The 10,644-nt window shown below is 40.4% G+C and overlaps 1 protein-coding gene across 1 annotated transcript; it reads right to left on the bottom strand.

The window, feature by feature from the left end:
• Window positions 1–584: 584 nt before the first annotated feature.
• Window positions 585–1,872, bottom strand: LOC104587131 (zinc finger protein ZAT3-like). The gene has a single exon (XM_088889167.1). It carries the CDS (start codon window positions 1,770–1,772, stop codon window positions 711–713), a length of 1,062 nt encoding a protein of 353 aa, XP_088745293.1. The 5' UTR covers window positions 1,773–1,872; the 3' UTR covers window positions 585–710.
• Between the last annotated feature and the right edge of the window lie 8,772 nt (window positions 1,873–10,644).

The following is a 10,644-nucleotide window of genomic DNA, read 5'->3' as shown; positions in this document are numbered from 1 at the left end:
CCTCTTTACACTCCTATGCATTTTTATACCAGTACAAAATTCATTTGCATTGCAACCAAACACAGCCATAGGTTAGCTGGCTAGGAACGCATTGCTAATCTATTACACTTACAAACTTTTCAATGATATATGATATTACATGCATTCTTTCCATGAATGAACATCTCTTAATTATAAAGCCCGTTCTCATAAAATTGAGTCATTTCACTTTTATTTAATTTCTTTCACCTCACCATTCCAATGCATCTATGTAGCAGCTAACTAAAGTGTCCATTATCACATCAGAGCATTAATTAATTAACTCGAAATGAGAAACCTGAAGTGGTTTGGTTGCATTACTGTTTGTAATTTGTAATATTGATTCATATTTGGCTCTCCATTATCCTATATATATAGAGGACAAGTTGATAGTTTTAGATATCAACATTGAGTCACAAAAGAAGGATAAAGCTATATCAGTAGAAGTAACAACTAATTAACCCATACACCAATCTCAAACAATCAATTATATTAGTACTTGTATATGAAGAAGTGTTTAATCAAGTTACATTGAAACCATGGTTTTGCTTCCCAGTTTTGGGAACAGAAACAATAATAAACACAACATGTAACACTACTTAAACAACAAAAGAGTCCTAATTCAGTGAAGTTGATGAGGCTGCTGTCAAAGCCATAAACATGCCCAGTAAATGAAGTGCAAATATTGTTTCTCACATACCGAGCCTGAGGTCCAAAATAAGGTCTGGAGGAGAAGGAGAAGAAGAAGAAGCGGAGGATGAGTGGCTATCATCAGTCTCTTCTTCTGGGGCAGGAAAATTCAAGTCCAGAACCCCACTCGTAGAAGGGTTCAACCCATTTGGAGATGGTTCGTCTCCTCTCTCCAAATGACACCTCATGTGCCCACCAAGCGCTTGACCACTAGAGAACACCCTTAAACAAACGCTGCACCGGTGCCCGGAAACCACCACCGTCTTCTCTTCTCTGCCCTCCTTCACCTCCATCAGCCCCAGCCCCTGATCACCTCTGTCATGGTTGCTGTGATCACAACTCCGCTGCTCTTCGCCGTCTTCGCCGGCGGACCTCGCGATTGCAAAACACCCCTTGACATTCTTGTGGCTGGCCCTGTGTCCTCCTAATGCCTGGTGCGAATCAAACACCCTCTTGCAACTCAGACACTCGTATCGACAACCTAATCCCGACGACGGGCCTGCACCAGTCTTAGACCCATCAACGTATCCCCCCATCGTCGACATGGGGTCTCCGGTTTCTTCCCGCTGGTTTATATCCATTGTGTCAGTGCTGGGTATTGGTATATGTACATCCACCTCCTCCTCCTCCATTGCAGTGGGCTCATTAGGCCAATTCGCCAACATTACTAAGCATGAAGCGACCTCGTGTTCCTCCTCGGTCAGTTTCGCTCCGGCGGCCTCCTCGATACGATTTTCCGGTGACACAGGTCGTCGATAGTTAGGCGGCGGATTTATCCCACGCCACTGCCGCTCCGGGTGGCACCTCATGTGCCCAAATAAAGCCTTCCAGGACCAGAACTGCTTGCCACACTCACTACAAGGTCGGGTGATCTTTGGAGCCCCGGTTTCGGGTTTCTTCAATACAGGCTTGTGCTTCAAAGAAATGCTGCTACCGGGATCGCCAGCACCGCCACCACCATGGCAGAGTTTCGTTCGCTTCTTTCGACGATTCTCGGTCGACCTTTCGCCGCCGGTGGTCTGAGAACCGAAGCCGTCGAAGCTTTGTTTGAAATTGCTGTTCATCAGTTGCTCCACTACTCGCACGGTAACTGATACTCTAAATTCTATCTATCTATTTATCTCTATGCTTAAAACTCTGTTGTCCACGTCAGCTCATTCCCTCTCCTCGTATTGTTTCCCCAACCCCTTACAATTTTGTAGTTTTCTTTTTGAATATTTAAATAAATTAAATAAAATCAAACGTGGGCAATCCACAATCAATTCAGTTTCCTTTTTGTTAGGAAACTGAATATAACCACTCCCCTAATCTATCCAAATCAGAAGGTGGCCCGACCCGGCCGGAACCGACCCGAAGAGATGTTGGGTTGGTTGGGTCAGGTCATGGGCCATCCCTAGGTCCCCTATTTTCAAACCGGTGTTGATATGAACCGCTTGAACTGGATGGTTAAACTCATATTTTTGCTATAAAACTGTTGAATAAGTCAAAGAACAGATGATCCAAGTGACTGAACCATTTACCCATTTGACACATCTAGCCTTTACCGGCCCAACCCAAAAATGCTTTGACCCAACCCAACCCGATCAATCAGGTCTACCTCGTTCAAACTTCAAATACATTAACAAATTTTTAAATTATATTTGAATTCTGTTCAAAATAATACAACTAAAAAATTGCCAAAGAAAAGCTAATTAAAATAAGATCATTAATAAAAAGTACTAAATAATAAAATTAGCAAAAAATATTAAATAATAAAAATCTGTCTAATTAATGACTAATAAAAATAAAATTATTAATAAAAATTAAGCTCCATTTAAAACTATTAAATTGTTGAACCCATACAATAATCCGACTCAAGTGAGTAAAATTTTAGTTTGGGCTAGGGCAGATGCAAGCTTAAATATTCAGCACTCTTTTAGGTGGAACGAGCGGTACTTTGTCCTCAGACAATAAGGCAATCACTTCCACCAATTAGTCCATATAAGTTCACTCAGTCCATCTGACTCTATTTAAGGTGCTTAGAGAGCAGCTCTCATGTAAGTAGGTCTGTCAATGGACTGGATATTGGTCCAACCGATCCAATACTCCAATATGATTATTATAGATGGGCTAGGTCCAATTCAATCTAAATATTTTGGACTTGGCTGGTCTAATTCAATGTCTTACTAGACGTCCAATCTGTATAAATTGGTTTTAAGTATAAACTCGGTCCATTGACACCCCTACTCTTATCTTCTGTCAATGGACCAGATATTGGTTCAACCAACCCAGTCCAATATAAATCCATTACAGGTGGACCAGGTCCAATTCAATCCAATAAATCTTTAGACCATGAAGTCTAGACTGGTCCAATTTAATATGTCTTATTGGACTGTTTAACCTATTCAAATTGGGTTTGATTCGAACAGGTCCAATTCAAACCCGATTCATTGACATCCCTCTATATGTAAAGTACTAGGATTTGGAGGAATAGAAGCGCCAATGCTCTCCAGTAGCAGCTTATCTGAGGAGAAGGTTGCTGCAATTGATGCTAGTCATTCCTTCTACCAAATTTGGCAAACCCTTTTTAATCACTTAGGGTCCATTTGGTTTGTAGTCGGAATCAGAATCGGAATGGTTTATTTCCATAGTTAGACCTGTTCATGGGCCGGGCTGGGTCGGGCTCGGGCCGGGCTTTTACTCTTCATTAATGGAAATATGTTAGGCCCGAGCCCGAGCCCGAGCCCAGCCCGACCAACGGGCCTACAACTTGGGCCCGAGCCCGAGCTCGAAGCCCGACCTAATAAAAAAAATTAGAATTTTTCCCTATTCAATAATCAATATAAATTAGAATTTATTTACATTAAAAAAAGAATATAAAGAAGGGGAAAAGGATGTGGAGAAAAAGGGTTCGGCTGGAAAAATAAGGGAAAGAGGTGAAAAAAAGAGGAGTATTTGACTAGGGTTTTTAGGTTTAATTATAGGTCGGGCCGGGCTATTTTGGAAAATCCCGAGCCCGGCTCGAATTTATTGCGGGTCAGGCTTTTTGGCCCGAGGTTAAGCCCACGGGCCCATATACCTGTTCAAGCCCGTCCGAGGGCCGAGCCAGCCCATCGGGCCACCTAACCCATGAACAGGTCTACCCATAGTCTGTTTGGTTCAAACAGGAATCAGAATGGGAATTAGAATTAGCTGGAATGAAATTTCATTCCCAAGGGAGGGAGAGGGAATGGTCATTCCCTCAAATGGGGGAATGCCATTCCACCAATATTGAGAAAGACATTTCGATTCCACCCAAACAAAACAGTTATAATTAGAATGGTCCATTCTGATTCCGATTCCATACCCCTATTCCCACGAACCAAATAGGACCTTAATATTTTTATCACTCTTTACTATTTTAGCACTGATATCCATGGGATAAATATTTATACAGTGGGTAGTATGCACTAGGCAATGCTTTGATCCATGCATTCCGGGTTTCTTAAATTCAGCAATTGATAAGGGGCAAACTCCAAATATCCGATGTACGAGAGTCGTTCACCTAATAGATAATGGTACTTAGAAATGGAAGGATGATGTGTTAGAACGACACTATACAGGATCTGTAATTAATTCTATTAAACAAACCTGCCTCTCGGAAGATATGCCACACAGAGAGGATGGTTTAGTTTGAACAAAAAATTGCTTCGGGAGATGCCATGTGTTTGCAAAGCTCATGTTCATCCTAGAAATGAGTAAGAATGAATAACATTAGATTGTGTGGTTGCAAAATTCTTGTAATGGGCCACATTCTTTTTAGAATGAAAAATTAGTCCATAGCACAAAAATTGAGGTAGACTGCAGCATGAAAAATAATCATACCCCATCTTTTTCATTTTCATTCTTTGAAAAAATTCTGCCTACAAAACTGCTACTATAGATGTTTACTAGTGGACTACCATGGAAACTCACCTCGACAAACATTGACTTCCGGTAGGGGTGTCAATGGACCAGTTTTGGATTGGATCCAATCTAGTCCGAAATTTATCAAATCGAATTTGGACAGTCTGTTATAATTATTGGATTGGGCCAATCCAAAATAAATTGGTTCATATTCTTATTGGTCTGAATCGGACTTAAACCAAACTCCCAATAATCCAATCATGAGACCAAACCCTTGTCCAATTTGAAACCAATCAAAACTGAAGCCGGCATAAAAACACTTACGAAAGTACTTTTATGAAAGCACTTTTATAAAAATAATTTTATAAAAAGTACTTTTACGAAAATAAAATACTTTCACACGAACACACTTTTATAAAAGTAATTTTATGAAAAGTACTTTTATGAAAACACTTTTACAAAAGCACTTTTACGAAAGCACTTTTACAAAAGTACTTTTATGAAAGCGCTTTTACGAAATTAGTCTTATTCATTCACTTTGGATTGGACCCAATCCAATCCATTTGCATTTTAACTGGATTAGATTGGATTGCAGCAGGTGGTGTAGTTTTTCTATATATTTTTTGGATTTCTCATGTTAATTTGTTGTTTGATTCAATTTGAATTGGATTGGACCCAATTTGATCCATTTGCATTTTATTTGGACTGGATTTGGAGACCTAGGCTGGCAGTTTATGATAACCGGAATAGTTTTTTTTTCCTTTTTAAGGAATGAAAATGAGCGACATAGGACATTTGTCCATCTAAAAAGAATTCATTTTCAGGAAAAAAGCATTTGATTAATAGCAATATTTTCTCATTCTGCCTATTTTTACCCATTCTTGTCCATTTTAGAATTTCACCTTAAATAAAAATAATAAAAAATAAGAATTGAACCAAACATCGCCTTAACCACTGTTGTGGCAACGCTCTTCAAGTAGGTCAGTCCTCTACTAACTACCCTTCGTGCATTTGGTAATATCACTTGGAAACACTTTTGACATATCAGAAACTTGTCACATTGTATACATTTATTCATTTGGCACGGGATTCATAACATTCTCCGTTGAGAGATGCACTGGCAAAAAAATCATACCGCGTAGATAATTGTTGCCCATTCTGTGGCAGTGGTATGCGAAGGGAAACCCTCGATCACCTTTTTTTTTTTTTGTAGCGTCTCCCATGCAGTGTGGTTTGGCTCTTTTATTGGGAATTGGATTTCGTCCTCACAGCCCCTTGCAGCTGTAAATTGGGAATATCTCCCTATGAATAAAAATATGCAAGTTTGAAGATATTCCCAATGCACGGCTGCAAAAGGCTGTGAGGACAGTGTAAGAACGGTTTAGTGATGACAAAATCTGAATTCCTTCTATTGGCCTATGTATTAATGAGAACAGTGATCACTCTTTTACTAACTGGTGTGTAGAATGGGTTCTGCAAGAAGACTTGTTTAGTTCCTCAGTAGTCTCTTTATTTGCTAAGTGTGCTATCATTTTGTGGCACATATGGAAATCCAGGTGCAAGACTGCACTGGACAATTGGGAGGTCGGTATTTCACTCATCATTAATCGGGCCCATGCACAAATGGAGGAGCAAGTTCATCAGGTGACTAGTAGTAGTGCCACTCCATGATCGTAACGGCTGCTGGACTTTTGATGGTGCTACAGGAGCTACTAATTCTTGGCTTGAATTTCTTATATGGGATCCCAATGGTGCCTTTGATAAGCGAAAATGTCAAGATTCTTAGCTGCTAAAACAGCGGCTCTGTCCTTGAAGCATTAAAATTCATCTTAGAGATTGGGAATTTGGGATGAATATGGCGCAAATTGAGGGGAATGCACGAGACTAATAAATCTCCTTCTAGGCGGTTACAAATCTTGATTGCTGATTGCAGAGCTTAGTTGAATCAAACCTCCCTTTCCTCAGTTCATTTTGCTCCCAGGAATGTATAGTACGTTATACTTTTATCTGTATCTCGAACTCAGACCTGGACTCTTTGCCTTTCTTCACTCATAATCTGTCAGTCTTATCTTGACAGCCATGTATTATTGGATTTTACATTTGGATCTTTGCTTTGTTCTTTTTACCTAATAGGCTAATACAAGTCATTGATCTCAATGTTTTTGGCTTTCTAGCATGGTTTTCAAAACCAGACTGGACCGGACAGTCAAACCGAAAAAACCAGGAACCACTCAGGTGACCGGTTCCATTTTACTCTAAAACCATTAACCCAAGTGGTCAAACCGTTCGAACCATTTAAGCCATCCAATGGTTTTGGCGGTTTTTTTTTTATTTTTTTATTTTTTTATCAGAATGGGCTGTCTATTCGGTTTGAACGGTCGGACCGTTTAACCCAGGAACCGAACCCCTGACCAGTTCGTTGTCTAGTTCGATTTTAAAAACCTTGCTTTCTTTCTAGGTCATCAACTCAAATTCCTTTTTTGGAAAGGTTATCATCATCACCATCCAGATAGAGGTGTAAACCAGGCTATGCCGCCCACATGAAATTGGGCCAACCCAACACGGCATGGTACGATTAAGCAGGTCATGCTGCCCACAGCCCACATGCCAGCCTCTTTCTCTCTCTCTCTCTCTCTCTCTCCATATATATATATATATATATATATATATATATATTTCAATTTTATTATACTATTTCATTTTACTATTGCATATATAAACAATTGTACATCAAAATTCATATAAAATAAAATTTTAATATTTTTTTGTCTATTTTGTTAATTTACTTTAAATTTTTAATTATTTTTTAGTTTTTCTAAAAAATGACTTGGCCCAATCTACGGCCCAACCTGTTCCAAGGCTCAGCCCATGAACCAACCCAGCCTGCGACACGGGCCCACGTGGGTTCGGGCTGTGAGCCGTACCAGGCCAACCCCCCGAAATATCCTAATGGAGGGAAGCACAGCCAACATGGCCCGATTTACACCTCAAATGTGTTTCACCAACATAGAGAACCTATCTATTAGTCAATTGTGCTTTTCCATTTTACTATCTCTAACAACATAGCCTATATATTAATATGTTATTTGGGATTTTCATTTGTTGATTTATTCTATGAGGTTGCTTCACCAATTTGAAACATAATGGGTTCATTCATAACTTGTCTGATGCTTGTAGTATGTATTGTTCATCCATTGGGTGATCCCCACCAGATGACAATGATTATAATCATCTGTGTCTTAGAAGCCCGAATGAGCCCAGAAAGACAGGACCCAATATAACTATAGAGCATATTCAGTTAAGCCCTGTGTGGATAGGATAGGAACACTCAGTTGTAAGTCCTTCACTCTCCATGGTGGAGATCACCCAATGTAGTATATGATATCAAATAGACAGCACTAGTGCTAGTACAGAATTCAAACTCCCACTATAAATGCCTTACTTTGGATGCTTGGTTGATGCCTTAGTGCTGATGCTTGGATGCTTCAACCCCTTGGATACATTTTTTCTTTTTCTTTTTGAGCAGAGGCAAACCCATCAAACACTAAAATTGGCTGAACTAGATGACATGTAAACCCATCAAACCCATCTGAGTTTGTCATGTGGACTGTTGAGTAGGAGAAGGAGAAGAAGAAAGGAGGAAGGAAGAAGAAGAAGAAGAAGAAGAGGCAACTGAGTTAAGGCCTCAAAAGAACTGCTTCAGTCGAGTGAAGCATTGTATTTATACTATACTGGTCGTACAACTCAATAGGTCTACAAAATTACAAAAATACCCTTGCGGGTACTAAACCTGTGTACAATACATATAATACACCTGTCAACACTCCCCCTCAAGTTGGAGTATAGATATCAACCATGCCCAACTTGTCACAGAGACCTTGGTGTCTGGAATGGTTTAGCCATTTTGTAAAGATGTCTGCTAGTTGGTCTTTAGAGCTGATGTATGGAGTGCATACTTCGCCTATGATGATTTTCTCTCTGATAAAGTGCTTGACAACTTCAATGTGCTTTGTTCTATCATATAGTACCGGGTTGGCAGCGATACTTATAGCTGCCTTGTTGTCACAGAGTAGAGTCATGGGTTTATCAACTGGAAAACCCAACTCTCCCAATAAATTCTTTATCCACATACCTTCAGCTACTCCGTGTGCCATTGCACGGTACTCAGCTTCAGCACTGGATCTAGCTACCACGGTTTGCTTCTTACTCCTCCAAGTAACAAGGTTCCCTCCTACAAAGGTGCAGTAACCACTAGTAGACCTTCTGTCACTTTGAGGTCCAGCCCAATCCGCATCTGTGTAAATTTCAACTCTCAAATGTCCATGTTTCTGGAATAATAAGCTAGCACCCAAGAACTTCTTAAGATACCGCAGTATTCTCTCTGCTGCTTCAAGATGAGTGGACCTAGGTGCATGCATGAACTGGCTGAGGACACCAACAGCATATGCTATGTCTGGACGAGTCATAGAGAGGTACAACAATTTCCTTACAAGCTTCTGAAATTGCTTCACATCCTTAAGAGGTTCACCTTGGTTGTCACTTAACTTATGGTTGGGGTCAATGGGAGAGTCAACTGGTTTAGCCCCAATCTTTCCAGTGTCCTTAAGCAAATCTAGGACATATTTCCTTTGGGAGATGAAGATACCATTTTCTGATCGGGCAACCTCAATTCCAAGGAAGTATTTGGCGGGTCCTAGATCTTTCACTTCGAACTGAGTGGCAAGGAAGTCTTTCAAACTTTGAATTTCATCCTTCCAATCACCAGTAACAATTATGTCATCCACATATACTATTAGGGCAGCCATTTTACCTTCTACTCTTTTTATAAACAGTGTGTGATCTGACTGACATTGCTTGTATCCTCTCTGTTGAACTGCAGTATGAAATCTGCTGAACCAAGCTCTTGGTGATTGCTTCAGTCCATATAAAAACTTATTCAACTTGCACACCTTTTGTTCACTTCCTTGAGCCAAAAAACCGGGGGGTTAAACCATATAAACTTCCTCTTCAAGGTCACCATTCAAGAAGGCATTCTTGATGTCAAGCTGATGTAGATCCCAATTCAGATTGGCAGCAAGAGAAAAAATGACTCTAATATAGTTCATTTTGGCAACAGGGGCAAAGGTTTCTGCATAATCAACCCCATATACTTGAGTAAAACCCTTTGCCACTAAACGAGCTTTATACCTCTCCACGGTTCCATCAACCCCATGCTTAATAGTGAACACCCATTTACATCCAACTGGATCATTTCCCTTAGAGAGATCAACAAGTTCCCACGTGCCATTCTTATGAAGAGCATCAATTTCTTCCTTTATAGCCTTCGTCCATTCTAGTACTGAGAGAGCTTCTGCCACATTCGTGGGAATAGGGATACTGTCAATGGAGGTAAGAAAAACACGAAATGAATGTGAGATGTTCTCATAGGAAACAAAGTTGGAAATTGGGTGTTTAGTGGTGCACGACCTAACACATTTCCTATGGGCAATGGGAAGGTCAAGATCATTAGCAATAGGGAGGTTGGGAGTTAAGTTACTTGAGTAAGTATGATCTTCCCCCAAGGAATTTGATGGCATTTCAGGTATGGCTTCTGGATTCTCCACAACTCTTGAACCTGGTTGGCCTTTACAACGACGAGAAAAAACACGGAAAGGTGGAGAATCAGAAGAAGAAGGGGGAGAAGGAGGAGTAGGAAAAGGAGGAAGTTGAACCAGTTTCTCCTCATGCCTACACTCCCCCTGAGGAGAAACAAGAAAGAATGGCTCATCCTCAAAGAAGGTAACATCCATGGAGACATAGAATTTCCGAGAAACGTGATCAAAGCAACGATACCCTTTTTGAGAGAATGAGTAGCCAATAAATATGCACGGGATAGCGAAAGAGTCCAATTTCCCCCGGGTGGGAGATAGGTTTTGGACAAAGCACCGACAACCAAAAACACAATGAGGAATAGAAAGAAGAGGGGCCTTAGGAAAGAGAAGCTGATGTGGGGCTTTGTACTCTAACCAACGAGAGGGCATTCGGTTAATGAGGTATGTAGAACAAAAGACTGCCTCAAGCCAAAATCGTTTG

The sequence above is a fragment of the Nelumbo nucifera genome, chromosome 6 (assembly GCF_055504915.1).
Source record: "Nelumbo nucifera cultivar China Antique chromosome 6, China Antique-T2T, whole genome shotgun sequence".
NCBI lineage: Eukaryota > Viridiplantae > Streptophyta > Magnoliopsida > Proteales > Nelumbonaceae > Nelumbo > Nelumbo nucifera.
Note: the sequence above shows the minus strand (reverse complement) of the source record. Positions and strands in the feature narration are given on the sequence as shown.